Source organism: Vigna angularis, chromosome 4, assembly GCF_016808095.1.
Source record: "Vigna angularis cultivar LongXiaoDou No.4 chromosome 4, ASM1680809v1, whole genome shotgun sequence".
In the NCBI taxonomy this organism is placed as follows: domain Eukaryota; kingdom Viridiplantae; phylum Streptophyta; class Magnoliopsida; order Fabales; family Fabaceae; genus Vigna; species Vigna angularis.
In genome coordinates this window covers 19,981,781-20,009,207 of record NC_068973.1, presented here as the reverse complement: position 1 = coordinate 20,009,207, position 27,427 = coordinate 19,981,781, and the positions used below count along the sequence as shown (strand labels likewise).

Genomic DNA, 27,427 nt, shown 5'->3' with positions numbered 1-27,427 from the left:
AATTAAAGATTATACATTTTCAAAATATAACCAAATAATAATGATAGATGGGTAAATAAAATTTTTATTTTATAAAATAATTATCTTGAGTTATATATACATTCAATGAGAAAAAAAACTTGAACATAATGATTAATTTGATGGATTCGATGGAAAGAGAAGATTTAGCTTTTGGGACAGACAGCTCTGTGGTGGCGGAGCTGTCTCTTCAAAGAAGTAAACCGTCGTAACAGCCAACCTTAGATTCTCTTCCTACCTATTTTGAATTCCCATAATAATTGAAAATAATGATAATAATAATTTCTTCACTTAATTTCTTTTTATATATTCAATTAATTTAATTCCTCACTAGTAATAATTGCAAGAACTTCATACGCAAATCCCCTCTTATATACATTTACCTTATTCTCTGCAAGCTAACAATTTGTTCACAACCTTAAAAAACAGTACCCCACATGCGAATTTCACAATCATCATATTCCAAAAAAGGTTAAAGTTAAGAAAAAAAAGAGAAAAAGTAAGACAATTGGCACTTGATCTTCTGTGAAATCAAATGCTGAAGCTATTTAGGGCCTATCAGTGTTTCCTAGCCTTCTTCCTCGTCATCTCTATCGTTGTGTCCGTCTTCACAGGTGCTAACTCTCACCCCATAAGATCAAACTCCCCAAAGTTTTCATTTTTGGAAGGTTTTCACTCTTCTTGAGTTTCAATTGTGTTTCTTCGAGTTGTGGGTTTTGTTGTTGTGCCTTAATTCAGATCTGAGACTAGTTTAAGTTGTATCGCGATTCAGTTGGATGTTGAAGCAGTTCTTGTTTTTTGTGCTTAATTATCATATCCATAATGTTTATGCTTGCTTAAGAGGAAAAAAAGATGGGAGCAATGGACAGTAATTTTAATTTCATAGTTCACAGTCTCATTTCATCATTTCCTGTTTTTTGCCTCTTCTTGACTATAAACTTTTTCTTTTCTTTTTTTCTTTCTTCGATTAGTAAGGGTCATACAGATTGTAGTTTTGGCTTATTTTCTTCAATGCATTTTTTTTTATGAAACCGAAACTGAGTCATGTATTCTGAATTTTCGGCCTCTTGATTTTTTATTTTTTTTGCAGGTAGTTCATGACATACCCCTTCAGACTTCGATTACTATTGTGACATGATGACATTTTTCACTTTGGACTGAGGTTAATTTTCTTGAAGGTGATTTGATATTGTTTCAAATTATGAGTGTCTAATTGCAGTTTTTTTCTGTGTTTTTTCAGTCACTGTCCATTTTTCTGCGGATATGTTGTATATGATGATATGATGGTTAACGGTCTGATTGATATGAATCTCTAATTTTTGCTTTGTACTTGTTTAAAGACTAACTTTTGACGAAAACTATGTGATACTGGCTTCTCAAAGATCTAAGAGATACTCTACATTCTATCATGTTATTCATACAGCGACAACAACAAGCCAAGCTTTTATTCCACTGCAAGATATCAAATGACACATAATCTTCTGTTGTAAATTACATATATGGACAAACCATTGGCCTCTAAATTCTTCAGAATGGTTTTGACTAGAGTTTTTCTGCTCTTCTGTCTAGCTATTCATAGGGAAACAGAGTTGGTTCACCATTTTGTCTTCAACTGTTGTTATTCATTATTTAAAGCCATCCTTTTATTTTTTTTTTGTCTTTACATTTGTGTTTGTGTGTCTTAAATCTGAATTTTACGGTATCCTTTGGAATTTCTATCAGACTGCCTTGTTTGTTTTTCTCTAGCAATAGCTGGTAAATTGTCAAACTTTGGTAACTCTTTGTTGCCTGTTTGCCCCTGCTTCTGAAATACCTTTAACGTTTTATATTATATGTATTTTTAGATTAAAATCTAGAAAAAGAGATGGCAGCTGAGCTAGTCAATGGTGCAACAAGCGAGAAACTAGCTGAAACTGATTGGGCAAAAAATATTGAAATCTGTGAGCTAGTTGCTCATGATAGAAGGTAACCAAAATGCTTTTATAACCTTATTTAATGTTGCTTGTTTCTGATTGAACAATGTGAATGAACAGTTGGTGCCAATGGTACAGTTGGTGCCAATGGTAAACTCATTTAAATTTGTTAATATATAACCTTTTATGTTTCAGATTTTGACTAAGGAAACTTTGTGAATGTGTATTTTTTCTTTCTTTGCTTAGGAAACGAACCTATGATCTTTACCATTGCCACCTGAGCTTTGCCAAGTAGCTAACTGTGTGTTTGATGTTGGAGGATAATCCTTATGAATGATCATTTTTTGGTCTTGGTGAAATTGATTGCTGGGTTCTTAGGAATGAGTTATTTTTCATTCTAGGTGCACCTTTTTTTATTTGATTTTTTTTTTCTCAAAAGGAAAAGTTGTAACCCTTCAATTAATTGGCTAATGACTGATGTCTTACGCCCTCCATAGTTAGTGTGTGGTTACAATAGCTTACATTGTGTTCAAAGTATCTGTTAAAAAACTAAATGTCTATGTAAGAATGAAGAAAACAAATAGTTAGTTGGTTGGTTAGGAGGTTATAGTCTTCCTAATAAGAAGACTATATATAGGTGGGTTTGGGTTTTTGTTGTTGTGGGGGACGTTTTTTGGTATGTTGAGAGTATAGACAGGATTCTTAGTGTCCTGTGAGAAGGGAAACATCATCCCTTGACAGTGTTCTTGTTGTATGACTGTTGAGAAACGAATAAACGAGACATATACAGTTCCTAGAGGGTCTTTTTTTGTGTTTTCTGTGAGTGAAGACATCTTTGAATCGGTTTCTTCTATCAAGAAACCTAACAGTATCTTATGATTGAAATCTTGTAGAGGTTTTGAAGGAAAAGAAACAACTAAGTCTTAAAGATCAAATGCAAAGGAGCTCTTAATTTACAATTCAAATTAAGTTCATGGTTCTTGTTCACCCTATCTGGGCTTGATCATGTTCACTTGATTATGAACATAGATGAACATGTTGGATTGTCAGGATAATCCATACATTGTTTCTGTTTTTGACAATCACATCTTTTGAATATGCAGGCAGGCTAGAGATGTTGTCAAAGCTATAAAAAAGAGACTAGGAAGTAAACACCCTGATACTCAACTTTATGCTGTCATGGTGAGAATAATTACTTTATCATGCATTTAGTTACTCATTATTTTTTGTGTGAATTTCTAAAAGTTGTAACCTATGCTGAAAAACTTGTATAAACACAGTTTGAAAACATATAGTTTTCACTGTATCCGATACAGAAAATCTTGGTTATTTGACATTCTTGTGTTAAATATTTACATTTCTTGCTTTCCTGTTCTGTAGTGTTCTACGTTACCATCTTTCATCTATTTTGCTTTTCTAGTTGCTGGAAATGTTGATGAACAATATTGGAGAGCATATTCATGAGCAGGTGATTGATTCTGGAGTTATTCCCATTCTAGTAAAAATTGTGAAGAGAAAGGTTAGTGTTCACTGCAAAGACTTCTGTTATCTAGCATTGTCATTCTTTCTTAACCTCTTTTTTATTCTCTCTTGCTCTTTGGTTGCAGTCTGATTTGCCTGTGAGGGAGAGGATCTTTCTCCTATTAGATGCCACACAAACATCCCTTGGTGGCGCGTCTGGAAAGTTTCCACAGTACTATAATGCATATTATGAATTGGTGGTAGGTACAAATTTGCGTACAAAACCCTAGGACATTCATATTGTTTTGATCTGGATTCATTTGATTAATAAGCTGTGGTTAGGCTGTTGACTAGGCAAAGAAAGTTTATTTTAACTTTATGATTTTAAAAGCATAAGAAGAGACTAGCAGTCGCTTTTCAATTGGCAGCAATTGAAATTTTACTTGCTTATTGGAAGGGTATTTTTTGTGTTCATTTTTAAACTGGATACATGAGGCAAAGTGATAACTCCCGGTAATTATGGTCAGGTTATAGTTATATGGTAGTAGCATATATAGTTTAGAGTGCATTGATGGGAAAGGAACTTTGTGCCATGGTGATATGCCCAAAGGGTCGCAAAAGTACTTGTTGGGTTTGTACATCAGGTTCAACCTTGTTGCCCATGTTCTATGGTATAAATGAAATGAGTCTGCATCTAATGCTAGGTGTTACATGTCTGAGAGTTGTGCCTTAGCTAACAACTTAAACTTTTAGTATGGTGGTAAGCACTATTAATCATATCATGTTTGATATGCTTCTACTTATTTCAAGGTTCGTGGGCAAATTGTTTCTTAGAGGGAGGGAATGGTATGTGTAGAAGGTAGTACAGGTATATGTTTAATTTCGAGTAAAGTTCAATGCCAATATCCATATTCAATAGCTTAAATAAGTACTGGATTGCATCTGATCCAAAGTGTTACATGTCATGATGGTTGAAATCCTAGGTTCAACATGTTTGTAATTATCTCAGTAATTAAACTGTAAAATAATTCTAGAGGGCTTGATTGATCCCTTTCATAATCTTCTATTTATAAAAATAAATTGACATAATATAATCATGATAAATAGGGTAACATAGACATAGTATAATCATGATAAATAGGATAACCCTAGACACAATATAATCATGATAAATAGGGTAAATGTTCTAACACTCCCCTCAAGCTGTAGCATACAAATTGTATATGTCAAGCTTGGAATAAATAAACTCAATCCAACTAAATCAACTTGTCTAAAATGCCGAGACAATAGACGTGGTAACTTTGGCTCCGAGCAAGATGCACATATGCTTCAGACCATTGAGAGAGAATGTCTATAAACCAAATTAGACTTACAAACCAGCGTAACTAAAGAGACTCCTCATAAGCTTATGGAGAATAATATTGGACAACCACAAAACTTCATCTAACACCATGAACCTTCAAGTAGGGTGACTTTGACAAAGTTGATTTCCATCAAAAGTGAATGCTGAGGGGTAGACAACGACAAACTGCAGAGACTGGATTGCCATCAAATAAGGATGGGTCTGCATGGCTAAAAGCGACAAAAATGCAGGGACTGCTATCTCTGATTAGTTGGGGCCTGTAGTGGCTGAAAGCGACAAAACTATAAGGACTGCCATCTCTGACTAATTGGGGCCTGCAGTGGTTGTCATCTCTGACTAGTTGGGGCCTCTGACTAGTGTTGACTAGTGGCTGGAAACATACTCCCCCTTACTGCAGGGACTAAATTGCCATTGCTGACTGATGGGGCCTGCAGGGACTAAACTGCCATCATTGACTGATGGGGTCTGTAGTGACTGAAACATACTCCCTCATGGTGAACGACGGAAACTGTGAAGGTGGAATGTCATAATGGTCTCCTTTATTCATCAAAGCTCCACTAGGAACCATGGTTGGATTGTGTTGAGAACTATAAGGATGACAAATTTGAGGAACAAAGATTGAGACTTATGATAACATTAAAGGCCAAAGATAGGTTGGAGGTCCAAAGGTTTTGTGCTGGACTACTCCCAAATGGTGATACTTAACACTGTATCACAAGAACTATGGGCTAAACAAACTAGACTCGGGCCCAAGGAGAAAGTGACCAATAACGATTGAAGAAAAAAGTGACGAAGTGGCGTCAAGAGCGGTCTGCTGACTTTGAAATCAGGAACCAAGGACGTATATGGACTCAACATGATTCGATGAGTCAAACAATGTTGAAACAGAGATATGAAGGACTTAGGGTTCCAAAACAACTAAAGGAGAAAACCCTAGGTCTGAGTTATAACCACCAAAACTAAGAAACAAGGACCAAAATGCACTCAAAAGGCTCCGGCGAGACGAATGGCAGTGTCATAGTGTAATTTCTACACCGGAAAGGTGGCGCGTGACAAACACACGCTGGAAGCTGATCGTAGAGAAGTCGTGTGTGACATTGCATGTGGAATAGAATGAGGCAACGACAACCAGGGATGGGTCGCGCTCCTCGATGCGCACAAAACCCCTAACTTCACCAGAGAAAACAAGACGGTAGCGACGACGGAGGTTGAACAGATGTGGCGCACGTGACGGTGCTTGGATGAGAACTAGCCCTTGACACAAGCAGGGTTGACCATGGCTTAAGGAGGCAATCCAGATCCATTGGTCGCCAGACTAAACTGTGGCGGTGGTCGGTGGCGGGCATTAGCGAACGGCCTCGGAATTACAGGAAACAGAGGTTGATGGTGACAAACTTATGTGGACAACTCGTCACAGTGGAAAAATAGTGCCAATGGTAAACGACACCAGAAAACGACAAACAGTGCCGGAAAATTGCGAACAACAACTAGGGTTTAGATACTAGATAGAAACCTGAACAAGACTGCTCATTGAGGTATTTAAGAAAAGATGAAATTTTTAAGGCCGCCAGTGGTAGTGGCCACGGGCCACCGGCAGCAAAGGCAGAAAAGATTCAGACAACCTGCTCTGATAACAACTTGAGAATTAAATTGTAAAATAATTCTAGAGGGCTTGATTGATCCCTCTCATAATCTTCTATTTATAAAAATAAATTGACACGATATAATTATGATAAATAGGGTAACATAGATACAATATAATCATGATAAATAGGGTAACCTAGACACAATATAATCATGATAAATAGGGTAATCGTAGACACAATATAATCATGATAAATAGGGTTAATATTCTAAGAACAGGTATATGTTTAATTTCGAGTAAAGTTCAATGCCAATATCCATATTCAATAGCTTAAATAAGTACTGGATTGCATCTGATCCAAAGTGTTACATGTCATGATGGTTGAAATCCTAGGTTCAACATGTTTGTAACTATTTCAGTTTGAGGGCGAACCTCGGTCAAGCCTAGGGTCTAGAGTTGCACTTCTATTTGCAGTTTAAGCTTTTGACATGATGGTAAGAACTCTTCGTCGTATCAAAAGGGGCATGATTGATCGTGATATTATAATATATATTCAATCTCAAGGCATGATATGGTGGATAGTAAGCATTTCCAGTGTCACCCATTGCTAATTAACTTCTCTTTATTTGTTTCTTAAAGTATTGACTAATGTCACTTTTCTTGTCATTTTGTACATAATACAAGTAGTTGCTATAAAAACAATGGTCGCTCGGGAATGTATTTGTTTTTCCAATACCTGTCATTATAATTTATGTGCTCTTTGAACATCACTAAAACAAATTCATGACATTGGTTTTATTCTTTTTACAGAGTGCTGGAGTGCAGTTTTCTCAAAGGGATCAAGTGGTCCAATCGAACCATCCTAGTTCACAACCTAGTAGGACTAATAATGTACCAAACAGGGAGCAGGCTGCACCTAGACATGAAGTAGTTGCTCCGCAAGCTGAGTCCCAGACTGTCCCTGAATCTAGGTGACTTTTGCTTCAGTTTTAGTGAAATTGTGATTGATAAGATCTTTAAAAATCCTTCTGTAGATGAATATTTCAAATGATTTATTGTAGCAAGAGGAATTATTTGCTTTAGCTATATTGATGGAAACTGGGATAGAAAAAGATTTAGTCAAATATGAGTATTTATGTTAAATGAAATGAATGATGAGAGGTATGATGAGAGGTAGTATTTTCAAAATCTTCTTTTGGGTGAATTTATTTCCTTAATGTTTTTTTGATAAGTTCTCTCTGAAACTCTTTGTTATATCTGATAGGAATGAGAAGAGATGGATAGTTTACGAGAGAAGGAAGAAGACTAATTAGCTTTAATGATCTAACTGTTTATGACAGTTAGAGAAGGGCGGGAAAAACAATGTATAAATAGTTGTTTGTTTAGTTGGAGGGGGACTTTTGAGACTTTGATTGTTGACAGGCCTTAGACCTGTGAAGGGGATTATGCCCCTGTATGTTGATTGTACAGACTATTCTTTGTGAATAATACCAGATTCTTTTCATTCTTCTCGGTATCTTTGTTGTGAGAGGTTGAGAGGGAGTTCTTGATCAAGTTTCTTGTTCGGAAACCTATCAATTTGGTCCGACCTGCCGGATCCCTTAGAAGAGGCCGAGCGGTGAGGAAGAAGAAGGGAACCGAACGACTGAAGGCGGTGATCTTTTTCGAGAGATGGAGTAGAGAGTGGTGGCGGTAGAAGGTTAGTTGGAGGCTGTCAAAATTGCGATAGCGGAGACAAAGGCGGACACGGTAGCTTTGAGACAGGAGTCGGCGGCGATGCGCTAGGATATTCAGGCGATTTTGAGAATGCTGGAAGATCGTAATCACCACCCGAACATCGTAATCACCACCCGAACGGTCGACACCAGGGTGGAAGTCAATCGTCGGTGAATGAGAACGACGGTAGACGCGACGGAGAGAGAGAAAAAAGAGGGAAATGGAACTAGGACGGACCGTCTAACTGGAGGAAATGGGTGGAATTACCCGTGTTTGAAGGAGGGGATCCATTGAATTGGATCAATCGGGCGGAAAAAATTTTCAAAGTGCAGAGACTGGCTGAAGAAGAAAAATTGCAATTGGCCTTCATCGGCATGGAGGGATACGCGGGGTACTGGTTTCGCTTTTGGAGGGAGAAAACCAAGAACAACTCTTGGGAAGGCTTGAAGAGAGTGATGGTGATTAGGTTCAGAGGGGGAACTCGAGGGTCGGTCTATGAGAGGATGGCCATTAAACAGGCAGGGTCGGTGGACGATTACATTCGGGATTTTGATGTTTTGGTAGGACAGACGACCAAGATTCCCGAAGAACAACTTCTGGGTTATTTCATGGCGGGTCTCCAAGAAGAGGTGTGCGATCACGTGAGACTGCATGATCCACAAGATTTGATGACAACCATGCAAATCGCGCATAACGTGGAGAAGCTGTGTAACCTTTCAAAGATCGGAGGCGGACTGACGACCAAGAATCAGAGTTCGTGGGGGAGGACGATCGAGGTGGTAGCGCGAGTCGAACACAGTCGCGATATGCAGGGCCGAGGAGGGGTAGCGGAAAGTGTCAGGTCAATAAAGAAGGAGGCGACCCAAGGAGGCGGAACGGCGAGGCCCAATGGCGACGGGAGAGGGGGAAATATCCGAAACTTACCTTACTCGGAGTTTGTGAAGAGAAGAGAGGAGGGAAGATGTTTCCGGTGTGGTGGGCCATTTAGTCCCAGCCATCAATGCCCCGATAGAGGATTGCTGATATTGGCCGAAGAGGAGGAGGAGGAAGGGGACAAGACGGAAACAGAGTTGAATGGAGTTGTCGGCGTTTTCCGCCGGAGGCTTAACGTCACCAAAAACGATGAAGTTGAAGGGGCGTATAGGGGACCGAGAGGTACTGATCCTCATCGACAGTGGCGCTAGCCACAACTTGATCAGTCAAGGATTGATGGAGGAAATGGGATTGACAGTGGTGGATACTCCACCGTATCTAGTAAGCATGGGAGACGGCCAGAAGAAGAAGTCCAGGGGTTGCTGTGAGCGAGTGATGATAGAGATAGGGGAGACAAAAGTGGCGGAAAGATTCTACTTGTTCGAACTAGGGGAATGGATGTGATCCTAGGCATGGAGTGGTTGGAGAAACTGGGGGAAGTAACGCTAGACTGGGGCAAATTGACTATGGTGTATCATCAAGGGGGGAGGACTATAAGGGTAAAAGGAGACCCATCGTTGGAAAGGAAGATGGTGGAACCACGGGCTTTATTAAAAATGAACGAAGTAGAGGCATGGCTGCTAGTTTGGGAGTTGGGGTCAGTAGAAACGCAGGGGGAAATTATAGACTACCAGGGGTTAACGGAGGAACAGAGCTGGGAGATGGAGCAACTATTGAGACAGTACAGAGGGATCTTCACTGAACCTGCTGGGCTGCCTCTAGACTGTGGTATGGTGCACCACATACCTCTTAAGGATGGGATTGATCCCATCAATATTAGACCTTACCGATACCCTCACGTGATGAAGGGAGAAATAGAGCAGCAAGTAGTGAAATGCTCCAAACAGGGGTTATCCAACCAAGCAATAGCCCTTACTCGAGTCCCGTCATTCTAGTGAAGAAAAAAGATGGCAGCTGGTGCTTCTGCATCGACTATAGAGCGTTAAACCGTGCCACATTGCCCGATAAGTTTCCGATACCAGTAATCGAGGAGCTGCTGGATGAGTTGAGGGGAGCTTGCTACTTCTCTAAGATTGACTTGAAGGCGGGTTACCATCAGATCCGCATGGGGGAGAAAGACATAGAGAAGACCGCGCTTAGAACTCATCAGGGTCACTACGAGTTCATGGTGATGCCATTTGGCCTCACCAACGCCCCTGCCACATTCCAAAGTGCCATGAACAACCTCTTCCAGCCCTACTTAAGGAAGTTCGTTTTGGTATTTTTCGACGATATATTGGTTTATAGCCAATCATGGATAAAACATCTCAAGCATGTTAGAAGTGTCCTCTCAACATTGGAGAAAAATCAATGGGTGGCTAATAGGAGGAAGTGCGAGTTTGGATAGACTCAAATTAAATATTTGGGGCATGCGATATCTAACTGAGGGGTGGAGATGGACCCCGAGAAGGTGAAAGCTGTGCTGGACTGGAAAGGCCGAAAACAATGAAGGGATTAAGGGGTTTCTTGGGGTTGACTGGTTACTATAGGAGATTTGTAAAGGACTATGGGAAGATTGCCAAGCCCTTGACAGAGCTATTGAAGAAAGGAGGGTTCTCTTGGAATGAGAAAGCAAAGGAGGCTTTACAGAAATTGAAAAAGGCCATGACGACAGCTCCAGTGCTGTCTTTACCAAACTTCCAACAACCCTTTCACATAGAGTGTGATGCTTCTGGCAATGGAGTGGGAGCAGTATTGACTCAGGGGAAGAAGTCGATATCTTTCTTTAGTAAGGCCCTGTCTGAAGGGACACTGAACAAGTCCATCTATGAGAAAGAATTGATGGCCTTGGTGTTGGCCATACAACATTGGGGGCCTTACTTATTGGGGCAGAGATTCGTAGTTCATACTGATCAAAAGAGCCTCCGGTACTTGCTAGAACAACGTATAACTACTCAAAATCAACAGAATTGGATTGCAAAGTTGTTGGGGTATGATTTTGAGATAGTTTACAAAGCGGGGGTCACAAATAAAGCAGCAGACGCACTGTCTAGGAGGAATGAGGGGGATATAGAGGAAGATAAAGAATTGTGTGTGGTTGTCAGGCCCTACTGGCAAGATTTTGGGGAAATTATGAAGGAAGTGGAGGAGGATGAGGGTTTAAAAAGGGTGATGGAGGATATCAGACGTGACCCGAATACCCATCCCGCCTATACCTTGGAGCAGGAGAGGTTGCATTATAAGGGCAGGCTGGTGCTGTCAGCTCAATCGCCCTGGATTTTCAAGTTGATGGCAGCGTTTCATGTGACGCAGACTGGTGGACATTCGGGGGTGTACAGGACCTACAGGAGGGTAGCCCAATCATTGTATTGGATCAGCATGAAGAAAGATGTGACCGAATTTGTCGCCCGTTGTCTTGTATGCCAGCACCACAAATACTTGTCTTCATCTCCTCAAGGACTGCTGCAACCGCTGCCAATTTCAAATGCTGTTTGGGAAGAGTTGAGCATGGACTTTATAGTTCGGGTACCCAAGTCGTAGGGGTACGATGCTATTCTAGTTGTAGTAGATCGGCTGAGTAAATACGGGCACTTCCTGCCGCTTAAGCACCCTTATTCGTCTAGAACGGTTGCAGAAATATTTGTCAAGGAAATTGTCAGGCTACATGGAATTCTTCAGTCCATTGTGAGTGACAGACCCTTTATTTCTAAGCATTTTCTGGAAGGAGTTATTCAAGGGGCAGGGTACTCAATTGAAGATGAGCACCGCATACCATCTAGAGTCTGACGGACAAACTGAGGTATTAAATCGAGTGTTGGAAGGATATCTCCGATGTTTCTGTTCTGAACAACCGAGAGGATGGATGTCGGTTCTACCTTGGGCTGAGTATTGGTACAATACCAGCTATCAAGGAGCTATCAGGTGTACTCCTTTTGAGGCTGTTTATGGGAGACCACCTCCTTCATTGCATAGATTCATACCTGGAGAATCATTAGTAGGAGCGGTGAGCCAAGAGCTCCAAACCAGAGATGAGGTGTTGAGACAGTTAAAGTTTCACTTAGAGCGGGCTCAGGAGTTGATGGTGAAACAGGCAAACAGGAGAAGGAGACTCGCGAATGTGGAGGTTGGGGATTGGGTCTACTTGAAGATAAGGCCACACCGGCAATCTTCAATGACCACCAGGTTTCACTCGAAGTTGGCGGCCAGATACTTTGGACCATTCCAGATTATTCAGAAGGTGGGAGAGGTGGCCTACAAGCTTCAGTTGCCGGAGACAGCCCGCATACATCAAGTCTTTCATGTCTCGCAGCTGAAGAAGGCGATAGGAGAGCAGAGGGTGGAAAAGGAGTTGCTATAGGACCTGCAGGCAGATGGGCCTTCATTCTGGCCAGTCCGAATTCTGGGAAGAAGGCAGACCTAAAGTGGAGAAGGAATGGTGCCCCAGTTGTTAATTGAATGGCAGGAAGGAGGTCAGGACGGGGCAACATGGGAGGATGAAGTTACTATCAGGGAACAATACCCCGACTTTAACCTTGGGGACAAGGTTGAGCTTCAGGTGGCGGGTAATGATAGGAATGAGAAGAGATGGATAGTTTACGAGAGAAAGAAGAAGACTAATTAGCTTTAATGATCTAACTGTTTATAACAGTTAGAGAAGGGCGGGAAAAATAATGTATAAATAGTTGTTTGTTTAGTTGGAAGGGGACTTTTGAGACTTTGATTGTTGACAGGCCTTAGACCTGTGAAGGGGATTATGTCCCTGTATGTTGATTGTACAGACTATTCTTTGTGAATAATACCAGATTCTTTTCATTCTTCTCGGTATCTTTGTTGTGAGAGGTTGAGAGGGAGTTCTTGATCAGGTTTCTTGTTCGGAAACCTATCAATATCTCATTTTAATTTACATGTCTTTTGTAGCATTATTCAAAAGGCTAGCAATGCATTAGAAGTACTAAAAGAGGTCCTGGATGCTGTTGATGCTCAAAATCCTCAGGTGACTCCCAACCCGAGAGTGAGTTTTAGAATCTAAAAGTAATTCCATTCTAACTCTTACTTTGTAATTGTTTTCTTTTGTAGGGAGCAAGGGATGAATTCACCCTTGACCTTGTAGAACAATGTTCTTTTCAAAAGCAAAGGGTTATGCATCTTGTGATGGCTTCTCGGTAGGCTGCTTCATCTTTCTCTTTATTAATTTCTTTCGATGCCTTTGCTTCTAGTGTATTGGTAGCTCTAATCTAAGATTTTTTTTGTTTGACACTCATCCTATACTAACTAGCGAACCCAAAATAGAAAGTTGAGTAAACTTTGTTAATATTGTTTAATAATATATACTCATACCAACTGTACCTTACACGTATTCAAAGCGGGCGAGACCAGAACCTTGGATGAACATGTGCATGTAGACTTATATGGGAAACCCACAATGGATATACATATAATCACAGAACATTTGTAGTTTTATTAAGAAAGAAGTCATTGAACATTTCTAGTCAGTAACTAATACTCAATGAGTTGAGTAGTTAATTATTCGTAGACTAGAATAACCTTTAGCAAGAAGTTTTTTCCTTGTAATTTTCCAAATGTTTATATATTTGTGCATGCACAACCCAGTTATTTATTATCATTATATGGTTAATTTGTTCCTTAAACTGGTTTTGCATTGGTCTTTTGCAGAGATGAAAGGATAGTATCTCGGGCAATTGAATTGAATGAGCAACTTCAGAAAGTTCTCGCAAGACATGATGATCTTCTTGCTGGCAGAGCTACAGCAACAGCAACTCGGTTCAACCATGAGGAAGCAGAGGAAGAAGAGGAGCCTGAACAGTTAGTCCGAAGGTGCCTTCCCTGGTTTTGGAATTCAACTTATTACACTTTTGTAATGTAGGATGATACTGAATATTCCAAATTCTTAATCTCTGTTTGGCTAATTCCTTGTAGATTACGTAAGGGAAAGGCTTGTGCAAGACCTGAAGATGAGGAGACAGAAACCGACAACCCTCCCTTGGGTTTACTTGGGGAGAGACTCAATCGTCCACTAATAAGACCACTCTCAATAGAGCCACAATTTCGAGATGCTGAAACTCGATCTCCACCTGTTGTGATCCCACCATCCCTTGAAGCCGACACTCGATCTCCGCCTGTTGTGATCCCACCACCACGGCCAAAACAGAATGGCGATGTTTCTAATCATGTGGCAATTCCACCACCACCTGCAAAGCATGTTGAGAGGGAGAAGTTTTTTCAGGAAAACAAGGATGGCTCTAATTTGTCTGGCCACATGAGAGGCCTCTCCTTGCATAGTCGTAATGGCAGCAGCTCTCAGAGTGGAAGCTTTGATTTTAGTGAATGATCTCTTCACAACCGAATCTTTATATTTTCTTTTCATTTTTATCTACATTTGGAGTTGGTATTATTGAAGCTGTTGTGAGGAATTGGTGATTTCTCATTCAGTCTTGGTGAGTATGGAGATAGGAGGGAAACAAAAAGGGAAACCACATCTGCTTCAGTTTACAAATTACTTGTAATTATGTTATCTGATTATGTGCCGTGACCTGAGTTTGTGAGTTTCAGGTGCAAGTGTTATAACATTTTTTTTAACTTTCCCTGGTTTCTAGAAACTACAGTTTTTCTTCCCATGGAACCTTCTAAAAACCTTTAAACACAACTTTTACTTGTTCGTACATGTTTGCCTTTTTATTTAACTACGGTGAAACCTACATTCAAAACTAGCTACAATTGCTTGCTTCCGTTGCAGATTTGTCTTTCGATTTGATGTGTATATTTATAGTTTCATGCCAGAAACTAGCTGTGATAATTGTAACTGATTTAATCGAAGTAAAACGTCCAATAAAATGGAAACTGGTCAAGTTAATTTTTGTTTTTTAATTAAGTAGTAGTAAAATACTGAAAGCATTATAAGATAACTTTTTATATTATAACAAAATACACATTTTTGAAAAGGTGATTTTTCTCTTAATACACCCTTAATGTGTCAGGCAGTGAAAGAGAAGCGAGTGAAGATGTCTCCATTATTTTTTATTTCCATTTCCGCTCCACTTTGTTCCTTGGTTTCCATTTATTATCCTCCAATCTTACTCTATGTAGCAACTTTAGTATCACCTTAACTAGTATTTTTTTTAATTGAACTCAAGCAGAAACTTTAAACATTTGAAAGCCCTGCAGAAACTGTAACTTTACTAAAAAGACTGTTCATCTGTAAACGGTAGTGTTCATCATCAAAGCTTGTAGAGAGTTACTCAGATGAGGCGATATCCGTTTTTCCTAAACTTTCTTCGTTAAGTTTTGCTACATGTGATCAGTGCTTGTGTCTGGTCCAGGTGCAAAGAATTGAACAAGAATTTCATCACCTTTTACAGAATCTCTTCTGTTGATCTTGGCAAACATAACAGCTGCTAGTGTTCTCCGATGAGTTCCCACTTCACACAAGAATTTGTTATTGCCTCAACTGCTCATCATCTACAACAGCTTAGTTTTCCAACTCATGTAAGTCAGTTTTCCACAATAGATACAAAAACAGTGTAGGATACAAATTTTCTCTCCCGTCTCAATCCTCAAATATAGTGCCTAAGCTGCATTTGAGAACTCCTGGGTGCATGCCTTGGATCTCAGAAGCATATGATGCTTAAATTATTGAAATACAAGCAAAACTGAATGGATATAAATTGATCCACTGTCAAGACCCTTTTACACTACTCTAATCATGCATTAACACATTGTAAAGTGTAGCTTGACTATGATAAAAACTACTCGAAAACTGTGTTAAGAACATGATTTGACTGTAGTATAAAAAGCCATGTACTGACAAAGAATCAAAACTGAACCCAACTAAATCTTGTCTTTAGAGGGCACATGGTGATTCTTCATTCACCTAAGCGAGGGCCATATTCCGAATTGGTGCAGCAAACCCTTGTCTGTAGTGACTTCAAAAAACAAAAGAAGAAGCACAGCCAACATTGCTAATCTTCCATTCCAAGTTTCAGCACTTTTTGTCCAACCCCATTCCCACACTAAAACTGGTGGTGGCAACTCCTTGCGTTGTGTATCATATGCTGCCAATAACTCTTCTACACTTCCCAGTGGAACAAGGGACTGACAAAGAGCGCAAACTTTCAATCAGATTATAAGATGAAACTATATAGCTACAAAATAGATCATCAATAAATCTACGGAAAATTCTGTCAGTTTTCAATAATGCTTAAAAGAACACTGAATGAAATACTTCCACCATGAATATAATAATAAATAAAAATAATAACAACAGTCTTTTCTCATTTTGATTACATGAATCACAAAAAGCCGTGAGGTTCAGTTAAAAACTAAATTCTCAGGAGATACTTTTAATAATATTTTATAATTATTCTTAATAATATTCATTTACCACAATATCCCTTTTAATAATATTTTATAATTATTCTTAATCTTCCTTTACCTCCTTTTACAGGACTACAACTTATGTGACTCTTAACTGGTGCTTCCAGTGACATCTACCCGTTTTCCAGAAGCCATGCAGATTTTCATCTAGAATATGAAACATAAATTTATATGGGTGTTCAACAGAGTACCTGTCGAGCTTCAAGGTCTGAGGCTGCCAGGGCACCAACATATGGGAGACTCTCAATGACAGCATCTGCCAAATCAGAAATGAAAGTAGGTTCACATCCTAGAGCAGGAACACGCCCCCAATTTTGTATACCAGATTCTAGAGCCAATTCTTTGTATTCGACATCAATTTCTTCTAGAGTTTCAATGTGCTCACTGACAAAGCTGTGAATTAAGCCGGGGTTAACAATGTGCATGGGGAGAAGCAAAGAAAAGAGGTGGAGAAGATAAAGAAAGATAGGAGTAAACTAAAATAGTATATTTACCTAATTGGAACAGCCAGCAGACTTTTCACTCCTTTTTTTCCGAGTTCAATTATGGTCTCATCTGTATAGGGTCTTAACCATTCCACTGGTCCAACTCTACTCTGTAACAACATATTATATCCAACTGTTAGAAATCCAGAAAAAGAAATTCTAAACCTAAAAGAAGTGCCCAGATCTAGGGTATCAAAAGATGGCATGTTTGAAGACAGACAGACGGACTAATTGTAAAGAAATTCTCCCAAGGAGCTTTCTTTATGGGAGCGTTGGTGAACATGACGATCTATTTTGAATATTATTGCCTAGCGAATCACTCAACTGAGAATTTCCAATTATGATTTGGGTGAGGGCAATATAACCGCATTTTAGTAGAAAATCTAAAAAAGAAAAAGTAATAGAAATCAGAACTTAGAGAGAATAAAGTGCTGAAAAACAAAAAGGAGTTACCTGATAAGCAAGGGTGTAGGCATTAGTTATCTTTCTCGTCTCGAGTTCTTCCATGATCAAATCCACACATTCCTCCATTTCAACCTTGTATGGATCACCAGCCTCTTCAACATAGGCCAGAGGCACCCCATGTGCACTGAAGAATATCATGACCTGCAACAAGCATGAATTACTTGGACTCATGCAAACACAGAAACAAGTGCAAATATGCTGGACTGAATAAACAAACACTGGATTCTGATTAAAGTATAGAAATGATCTGGTTTTTAAGCTAAATTTGAGTACATTGTAAACAAACACAGGGTTTCCCCCTAGCGAGTTTCCTTCTCCAAAACACTGGAAATGACAATCTAACACCTTAATTTCTCTTTTTACAAGTCTATTACACAACTTATATACCACTATATTTGCTAAATCATACCCTATGTCTCCCTAATCTGAAATTAATATTGAAATTATTGCCTCAACTTATTAATGCAGAATTGTAACAGCTTAAATCAGATTTTTACTTATCAATGCCTCCCAGTACAGAAGCAGCCTCATCCTTAAAGGCTTAAATAAGGAAACTGTCCTTTGCAGTTAAACATTTAAGTTTGGTTCTGATGTGAATCCAATGATGGGGACGCACCACTTTTCTGCAGTTTTTAATTAGTTTGTTTAAAAAATGGCCCAATCCTTTGTAAAATTGGTTGACCAAATTATGTTTTGGGTTAATCAATTAATGAGATTTATTTTGGTTTTATTTCAGGTTGTAATACGGGCCCAATTGGCCACTTAGTCATCAGCCTTTGAAAGACCAAAAAGATGCAAAGCTGAATGCTTTTGAGTGACTTTTGGTTGCCACATTTCAGTTACAATCAGCCATTAACTCTTTTTTAATTTTAATAAGCTGAACCAATTTCGACAAAAAAAAAAACAAGAGAAGTTTTATGCAGAAATATTAGAGTTTTAACTCTTTTATCTCAGTGAGAGTAATTTCCTAAGTTCTTGAGTGATTCAAGAACCCTTAACTGTATGAAAGGACTTTCCCTTCCTTTGTGTGTTGCCTCCCTTGGAATGAGTGATTCTTTCCTTCCACCTTTCACAATTCTGTGCAGGTTGATCTCGTAGTAATAACTTTCGTTCTATGTGTTCAAATTAAGCAATTCTTGAGCCTAAATTGAAGTTTAGAACATGAATTTTCACCTCGTTTTGGAATCACCCGAATCGGAGTTTTATAGCTCAAGATATCAACGTTTCTAAAATAGTGTCAACCTTCTCTCTAATTTTCCAAATTTCCTACAAGGTTCAAATTCTAAAGATCCTAAAGCAATCATTGTGCAAATGGGGTTCACATCATTTGGTATTAGAGCTTCGGCTCTGGGTTTGGAATGGTGATGGAAGTTTTCTATACAAGGTGTTTAATTGAAGGTCACCCATGTTTAGTTGCATATGATTATGGAAGCGCCAACAATGTTGTGAGCCAAAGATTGGTGGAGAAACTCCATTTACCAACAAGCTCTCATCTAAATCAAGCAGGGATCAGATTCACTACATGGCAGTGTGTGCAAGATGTATTATGTGATATCGCTCCCATGGACTCTTGTCATCTTCTTTTAGGATGGTCATGACTTCGTTTCAAAACATTCATTCTTGATGAACGCTTGCTTTATTTGAGGCATGAGGGGCATAAAATTAAGTTGAAATTTATGACACCAGGACAAGTCACTAAGGATCAACATAGGCTAAAAGGAGAAAATAGAAAAATAAATAATAGAAAAAGAAGCAAAAGAGAGTGAAGAAAGAATGAGAGAAAAAGAAAGAAGAGAAAATGAAGAAAAAGAAAAAGAACTAGAGAAACACAACACGAAAAGTTTATTTGTCAATGATTTTTCTTCTTCTATTTGTGGTGTCATTTACATGAACAAAAGGATGGGCACATGAATGAAATACACCAACTCCCATGTCTGAAAAGGAAGCTTTTCGTAGTGCTTTATTATGCATGTAGTCCCTTGATGAAATAGAGCACATGGAGTTATTTGTTGTTACATATGAAGGTGAGGGAGTGGTGAGGGAGTGTTGGTAAGGGAGGTGCTCCACGGATTGCAACCATTTGAAAGGAACAAATCTATATTTATTCAAGTTGTATTTCATCCTAGAGGACGAGAATTAGTTTCAAGTTGTGAAAAAGTAAAGTCCTTTACAAGGACACAATAAACTTTTAATAAAACTAGTAGTAAAATAAAGCCTAAAGATACGGGTAGGATCTTCTCGAAGGAGGGTATGATGTGAATCCAACCAATGATGGGAACATGCCACTTTGCTGCAATTTTAAAGTAAGTAGTTTGTTTAAATAATGGCTCAATCCTTTGTAAAATTGGCTGACCAATTATGTTTTGGGTTAATCAATTAATGGACTTTATTTTGGTTTTATTTGAAGTTGTAATAAAGGCCCAATTAGCCACTTAGTCATCAGCCTTTGGAAGACCAAAAGGATTCAAAGATGAATGCTTTTGGGTGACTTTTGGTTGCCACATTTCAATTGCAATCAGCCATTAACTCTTTTGTAATTCTGATGGCTAAAGCTTTTAATAAGCTGAACCATTTTCATCAAAAGAAAAACAAGTGAAGTTTTATGCAGAAATATTAGAGTTTTAACTCTTTTATCTCAGTGAGAGTGATTCTCGTAAGTTCTTGAGTGATTCAAGAAGCTTTGGCTGTATCAAAGAACTTTCTCATCCTTTGTGTTTTGCCTCACTTGGAAAGAGTGATTCTTTCCTTCCACCTTTCATAATTTTGTCCAGGTTTATCTCGTAGTCATTATTTTCATTCTACATGTCCAAATTAAGTGATTCTTGAGCCTAAATTGAAGTTTAGAACGTGGACTTTCACCTTGTTTTGGAATCACCCCAATCGGAGTTCTATAGCTCAGATATCGACGTTTCTAAAATACTGTCAACCTTCTCACTAATTTTCCAAATTTCCTACAAGGTTCTAACCCTAAAAATCTTAAATCAGTCCTTGTGCAAATGGAGTTCACATCAGGTTCCATCAGTTAAACTTTGAATTCTACTTCTTCCTCATTGTTACTTCTCAAAAAAACCTTGTTCCCTCCTTCCAACCCGCCCATGATAAGCTAAAATCCAAGTGCCACAGTTTCTAAAACACAAATTTTTGTGAATTACAATCGCAGAACTTGCACCTGTTGTAATTGCGTTTCATTCTGCCTGGTTTCATACTTACATAAGAAACAAGGTCCGACCATTTGTTGAGCACACACGAATACTGACTTATAGAAATAAGTTGATTTTTAGGCTAGATTTAAGTACAAACATCATCAGATACAAGGGTTCACACTAACAGAAAGTTTCCTCCTTCAAAACATCAACAATAACAATCTGATGACTTAATTTTTATGGTCTTTTTAAAAGTCTATATCACTATAACTGCCATATCATAACCTATAACTGCCTAATCCCGAATTAATATAAAAACAACTACCTAATAACTTCCCGATACAGAATTATACTTTCCTAAACCATAGTTTGCCCTATCAAACTAAATTGCAGGAAATATACTTCTCAGCAATGCCAAACGAAGATATAGAGTAATAACAATAGTTTTCAACAGAGCAATCTCAATAAAACAAAGTATAATCTATCTTAAAAGTCTGATGAAATCAAGCATAGTTAGTTTGCCAATCTGTTACCCAACGGTCAAGATTTGAATTGTAAAATAAGTCAAGGAACCATGCCCTTTTTTATAAGTAGTTTAAATTTAAGAGATTAAAAAATTGTTGAACCTCCTCAGGGCAGTCAAAACTCTTCAGCTCTTTTTCAATTAAATTTGCCATGGCCTTTATGTATCCTTCACGCTGATACCATGATGGTATTACTGTGTGCTGCATGTTGACTAGATATTCATCATCTCTGAAGAACCAACAATAATTCACAATATAACAGAAAGTTAGATAGTTTATATATTTGAAGTATAATAAATGAGATTTTTTTTTCAGTAATCACCGGAATATATTCTCCAGCAGACGTAGGCTTGATCCACTGGTTGAGATTGAGAATTGAGGATAAAGTGGAAGAACAACAAGCTTTGTAATTCCATCCCTTTTAATCTACACAATATATTTGAAGGAATAAATTAATTACAATCAGGTAGGCAAGAAATCACAAAAAGGATAAATGATAAATATCAATCCAAAAGTTCTCACGATTTTAATAAAATGTCATGATTCTTTAAGATTTATTTTCAATACTATTATCATTTATTCTTTCTTTGCTAATCAGAGCTCAACACTTTTGTTCACACAAGTATGTGAATGTGTGCTCACTTGCTTACAGTATAAAGAGACAAGAAAACATTTCAAGCTAATTATTGAAAATCTTTGTAAAAGGTTTAGGAGTCAGATTTAATTGGTATTGGCAAAGACATAACTTCACAAGGATAGAACACATTGGATACATGGAAGCTGCCCAATAATTCATTATCAAAGACAATTGCTTCAAGCAACCCTTTGAAATGTTGCAAGCTTCCTTTTAGAATATGAAGCATAGAGCTACATCTTTTAACTCAGATTGAAGGACAATAATAGGGAAGAGAATCCACCAATGGCATGATCTTAAGCAAATTCTTTTGCAGTTTACATCATGAACTACCTGCTCAATAGCTTCTTCAGTGAAAGGATGCCAGTAACGCATTCCGACATATACTTTAGCTGGGACATTCTTTTCCCAAAGAGAGTTTCTCAACTCTTCAGCCTGTGAAGGAGCTCATTAGATGAACCAGGACTACTAGGAAACTAATAGAGTCAAACAAAAGTACCCATTTAAGGGAATGATTATGTAATGTATCCCATAGCATTATAAATTGATTGTAAAATCTAAATGGATCACTGAAATTTGCAAACCTTGATTTAGTTGGTTGGAAAATTATTAAAGATGAGGTGACAGTATAACCTTGTCCAAGTTAGTAACTTAAAGTACCTACCGGAAAAAAAATTCTACTCTAACAGTATCCACATATATTAATTATAATTTATAAATACAATAGCTGAATGAAATTGAAATGCACATGACATTGATTTCTAGAAACCTCTGAAATTTTTTTATATACTTTTGTGCTGTTCTTTCGCCTTACATAACCTGAAGTTGAGAAAATTGGCAAGAGACAAATTTCATATATGGTAAATATACACAGCTCAACTCCCTCTCAAATATAATCAGATCAATTTGTGGAAATAGAAATTGGAAGTATCCAATGCCTATTTACAAATTTGACTATAAAATATGTCATATCGGAAAAGAAACAAATTGATAGGAAGAGTCATGCCTGTGCATCAGTCATACGTCTGAGAGGAGAGCCACCACCGATGGAAGCATAGCCTTCTTTACTCTTTGGGGCCCTTACAATCGATACAAATTGGGCCAATGGCTTTTGAAGAAAACTAAATATCCTTGGCAATCGTATTATATCCTGTGTTATTGTACATAATATCAAACAATAAAGAATTCATAGTTTCAAGTTACTATCAACCTAAAGGGACTGAAGGATAACAAATGACAGCTCAAATGCAAAGTGTGTAAAACCAAGTGTATTACCGGGTCGGAAAAAAGGTTAAACAAAAAAGGCTGCACATCTTCTAGAGTCTCTGGACCTCCAAGGTTTAACAGCAACACTCCAATCTTATCATCACCAATACGAGTTGTATCAGAAACATCTTGAGACGTAGAAGTTGCTAAAGATCCTACTGAGAACAACTGTTTGTTGAGTGATTGGTTAGAAACCGGGGATTGTGCTTCAGACCACCATGGAGAACTTCTGAACGATTTGTAATTTTTCAAGGGAATAATATTAAAAGAAGCCTCTATATGAGCTCCAAAGCAGCGATACTTCTTCTGAGAGGTAGAGATTGTGTGTGGCAACAACCTATGAACATAAAAAAAAGTTACATACTTTGGTGTTAATCTTGACATTTTTAGTAACAAATTTGACCCAAAGGTTACACACTTTTGTAAAAGGTGTCAAATATGATCATATTGAAGTTTAGAAGACCAAGAAAAGTTGGACTTTGATGTGCAACTCAATGCCGCAAATAAATTATCCACATAAAAAATGTTTGGAATAAAGTGTAGCAGTTTGCAGCTTTCAGGGGAAAAATGCAACTAAAGTTTAAATCTGCGAAATTTTGTGTTCACGGACAATAAACTTGAAAGGAAACAAAGAGTGCTTGATTCTAAGGATATTTCCTCAGGTAAACAATTCATTTAAGTAAAGTTAAACTCCACTCTACAATTAAGCTTAAGTAGCAACATCCAAAGAGTAAATCATAATCTTGCATACCTGCATCATTATCCGAGAAATGGCATTTTCATTATTTATAAAAAATTGTCCGACAATCCTTCTTATAAATGCCAGTACCAATAACTTAAAATTTAGAACGGACACTCTTTACTGTGATTCTGATTAATTAACTCCAATTCAAGTCACGCTAAGAATCCGTTACAGGGATGAAACGGAAAAGGTGTTGGATAAGAAAAACATAGGTCAGACAGAACAGAAAAATACAAAAGCATCAGAATCATGAAAAGTGGAACACTTACAGAGGATTCTTGAGGTTACGAGAAGCATGAGTGAGGCCTGGAGGAGGACGAAGCACATGGGAGGAAGAAGAAGAAGAAGATGCTGATGATGAAGGGGCATGAAGTGGAGAGTTCATAGCTTCAATAACAGTGATAGATCAGCACAGTCCAATGCTATGAAGAAGAACTACCCAGAAAGAAATATAGCGAAAAACCCAATTCCAATTAATGTGGAGGAGAAGGCTGAAAGAACTAGAAAGAGGGTAGTTGGGTGAGAATGAGATTGGAGAGAAAGTTTGTCTTTTTTTTCATTTTTCACTTGTTTTAGGGCATAGGAACTGTTGTAGTGTATTGGTACATCAATTCCTCTGAATGTTGAGGCAGAGAAGGGACCCTCTTGAAGTTATGGCTGATGTTGGGGGTTGTGAGGTAGAGGCAGGTGAGACTCAAATCAATTCGGACCACTTCTTTTCGTTTATCTTAATCTTCACTTCAATTATTTACTTTATATATATATAAAGGGAAATTCTTAATTTACTTTCTCAGTTCTCAGGCACAGGCTATGTATGCAGGTCAATTGCAACGATTTCTCTGAGACAGAATATGTCTTACAAACTTAGAAAGATATACTGAGCAAATAATGTTAGTTCTGTATTTGGCTTCTTACTTATGTCGGGATCGGAGATAAAATGGTTAGAAAGAGGCTACTTATGCCAAAATAAATCTTAACTTCAGTTTTAATTGTCGGATTTTACTTACTAAATTTTATTAAAGTGATTTGAAATCTATATTATCTATGCTATTATATATTTAAAAAAGAAGGAAAATTTCCATTTTAGTATACATATTTAAATTTAAATTTTATTCCTTAAATAATAGTTTTTTACTTAAAATAGTTGTTTTACTCATTTTATTTTGAAGTGATATTTAGTTTAATTTAATTATTTTTTTACTATATTTTTAATTTAATTATCTTTTAAATTAAAATAACTATTTATAATAAAATTATATATTTATAGAATAAATAAAAATTATTTACAAAAAAATTGAAAAAATTATTTATAATTACTCTTATAATTATAATAATAAAAATAATTTTATTATTTTTTGTTGTTGTAAGAAAGAAACATAAGTAGCACATGTGTTTCTCTAATTTATATTATTAAGAAAAGATTCATATTGTTTGGTGTACACAATTTGTTTCTAAATTTAGCTAACTATTTTTTTAATTTAATTATTACTCTAAATAAATAAATAAAATATCTTTCACTTTTACCTTTTTTAGTTCACTTTTATAGTTTATTAATATATTTTTCAAATAATTAAAAATAATTATATATTTTATATAATTTTTGTTATAATAAAATAAAAGTAAACACATATGTTTTCACTAGTCTTCTTAATAAATATTTACTTTTTTTTTTGTTAGCATAAGCAGAAGAGCAGAAATTTTAATGAAGTCTTAAAGTTAAATCTCAAAGTTAAATCTCAAGTGCTCGCTTTTATTGTAGATTGCTTTTGTAATTTAGTAGATTTATGTATAGGATGTGGTTTATCTTTGATTTCATGTATTGTTTGTCTTAAGTTGCGTTAAAGTTTATTTTGAATCAGAAAATCTTATTTTATACTCAAGATACTTGATTATCAAACATAATTGATTATCACGAGCAATTGATAATTTTTAAGCAAACCGTTGTACATTCATTAAATGCATAATCAATTACCATAATTAGATAATTGATTATCACACGTTAATTAATTGACTTGGAGGTATCCTTGAATGAGATCTCCATAAATTAGATTGGGACTCTGGGCGAAATACGAAACATACAAAAAGTGTATTTCGAAATTCTTATCTGCAGGTTGCGGTGATAAGTGTTCTAGGGTTTGTTGAACCCTTGTGCTGTGGCTTTGAGAACTTGGCGTGTTGGCATAGAGCGAGAACATTCACAGGGAGTGTGATTGAGTGTTGTTGTTGTTGGCATAAAGCGAGAACTTTCACAAGGAGTGTGATTTAGTGTTGTTGTTGTTGTTGAGTTAAAAGCATGTCATCCTTCGTGAAGCATTCAAAGGAGGTGTTCATCCTTTGTGAAGATTCAGAAGAGGTGTTCATCCCTTATGGGTCACAGGGGAAGTGAGTTTCACCTCTTGGGGTAATAAGAGAGGTGTTCTAAGCTTAAACTGTTTTATTTTCTTTATGATTGTAACAGTTTGTTGGTTTGTGCTAGTGAAGCGTTAATTCTCAGTTGAGATTAACAACTGGATGTAGGATCTGTTTGATTCGAATCAGAATAAAACTTACATGGCAGTTTTCTCTCTTCGTTACTATTTTAATTTGTTTAAATTGTTTTAAGGAATTCACTAGTACAAAAATCGCGTACAACATCAAATATTTTGGGCTTTTAACGGCGAATTCGCAAACGACGTCATATCAGGAGACGTTAAGTTAACGTCGAATTTTGTCAATATATGACGTTAATCAATTTATTTTATTTTTTTAATTAATTGTGATCCTTTTTAACAACTCTACGAGATCTGAAAAGCAGAAAAATAACAAATTTCATGTTTTTGGTATTTTATAAAGCATGAACTTTGATCAACAACAAACAACAATAACCAACAACAAACAAGTTCAATCAAACAACAACAAACAAGTTCAACCAAACAACAGCGACAAACAAGTTCAACCAAATAACAACCATAAATAAGCTAAAAAAAACAACAAACAAGTTCAACAAATAAGTTCTTCAAAACAAAAACGAAAACTAACCTTCAAAAGGTAGGTTCATCGGAATAAAGTGTCGTCACCCGTGAGAGAGAAAGCAGAATGTGTCTATGAAGGACAAGAACACGAAAATAATCGGTTAAAACAAACGAAAATCATACATAAAGTAGTTAATTAACATGCATTTGTATCAAATGAAAGAAAGATTACCTGTGATGGTCGTCAAACTTCGTTTGAGAAAAGTTTGAGAAGAGAAGAGGGTCTCGCGCGCTAAGATAAAGTGAATGAATTTTCAATCTCCCGCTCAAATTTTTATTGAATTCACTAACATTTTAACGTCTAACACTAGGACATTTGACGTTGTGACTATATATGTTGATTTTGAACTAGTGATTTATATTTATGTGAGAAAATTATTAAAAGAACAATTTGGGATAAGAAACTCATTCACCCCTCTTGGTTTGTTGAACGCCTTAACCATCCCGCTGCGCCGCTCAGACAATTGTGTATACATTTTTTTTTATTTCATTTTAACTATTTTTTAAAATTCAAATGATTATTTATAATAAATAAATTTTTGAACAGTTTTATCCTTTTAGTAAATATTTTTTAAACTCAAATAATCACTCATAATAAAAAAATATATACATTATAAAAAAATATTAATAAAAATGATTTTGCTCTAATAAAGCTTGTTACTAAATGATTTGAAGAATGAAGGATCGTCAAATTTTAAAAAGCCTATTTATATACATTAGTGCAGAATTGGCCTTTAACGTCACTCAATAGACGTCCGTGCACAAAAACACCAACGTAAATAATTGACCAGTGGCAT

At 37.0% G+C, this 27,427-nt stretch overlaps 2 protein-coding genes across 4 annotated transcripts; one reads left to right on the top strand and one right to left on the bottom strand.

The window, feature by feature from the left end:
• The first annotated feature begins 410 nt into the window (after window positions 1-410).
• Window positions 411-14,586, top strand: LOC108331573 (TOM1-like protein 5). 3 transcript variants are annotated; one of them, XM_017566344.2, is made up of 11 exons: window positions 414-632; window positions 1,109-1,196; window positions 1,863-1,983; window positions 3,035-3,113; window positions 3,352-3,450; window positions 3,539-3,652; window positions 7,151-7,311; window positions 12,887-12,962; window positions 13,046-13,131; window positions 13,643-13,804; window positions 13,907-14,586. In XM_017566344.2, the coding sequence occupies exons 3-11, from the start codon at window positions 1,883-1,885 to the stop codon at window positions 14,316-14,318; spliced, it is 1,290 nt and encodes a 429-aa protein (XP_017421833.1). In that variant the 5' UTR covers window positions 414-632; window positions 1,109-1,196; window positions 1,863-1,882; the 3' UTR covers window positions 14,319-14,586. The 3 variants fall into 3 exon arrangements, with proteins under 3 accessions (XP_017421835.1, XP_017421833.1, XP_017421834.1); XM_017566345.2 differs by having other exon boundaries at window positions 414-686; XM_017566346.2 differs by lacking the exon at window positions 1,109-1,196 and having other exon boundaries at window positions 411-632; window positions 1,875-1,983.
• An 813-nt stretch (window positions 14,587-15,399) lies between these two features.
• On the bottom strand, window positions 15,400-24,345 carry LOC108331867 (ferrochelatase-2, chloroplastic). Its single transcript, XM_017566854.2, has 10 exons — window positions 23,889-24,345; window positions 22,887-23,214; window positions 22,618-22,761; window positions 21,945-22,046; window positions 21,300-21,403; window positions 21,080-21,206; window positions 17,299-17,451; window positions 16,855-16,955; window positions 16,552-16,753; window positions 15,400-16,078 (listed from the first exon to the last, which is right to left on the bottom strand). Exons 1-10 carry the CDS (start codon window positions 24,002-24,004, stop codon window positions 15,854-15,856), a joined length of 1,602 nt encoding a protein of 533 aa, XP_017422343.1. The 5' UTR covers window positions 24,005-24,345; the 3' UTR covers window positions 15,400-15,853.
• Window positions 24,346-27,427: the final 3,082 nt, after the last annotated feature.

Bases quoted from the DNA above. Each gene is read 5' to 3' on its own strand.
- LOC108331573 (XM_017566346.2), top strand. From the start codon at position 554: ATGCTGAAGCTATTTAGGGCCTATCAGTGTTTCCTAGCCTTCTTCCTC. The intron at 1,984-3,034 runs GTAACCAAAATG...TTGAATATGCAG, and splicing joins CTAGTTGCTCATGATAGAAG to GCAGGCTAGAGATGTTGTCA. The intron at 13,132-13,642 runs GTAGGCTGCTTC...GGTCTTTTGCAG, and splicing joins CATCTTGTGATGGCTTCTCG to AGATGAAAGGATAGTATCTC.
- LOC108331867 (XM_017566854.2), bottom strand. From the start codon at position 24,004: ATGAACTCTCCACTTCATGCCCCTTCATCATCAGCATCTTCTTCTTCT. The intron at 22,762-22,886 runs GTAATACACTTG...ACAATAACACAG, and splicing joins TTAACCTTTTTTCCGACCCG to GATATAATACGATTGCCAAG. The intron at 16,754-16,854 runs GTAAATATACTA...CTTAATTCACAG, and splicing joins CTGCTGGCTGTTCCAATTAG to CTTTGTCAGTGAGCACATTG.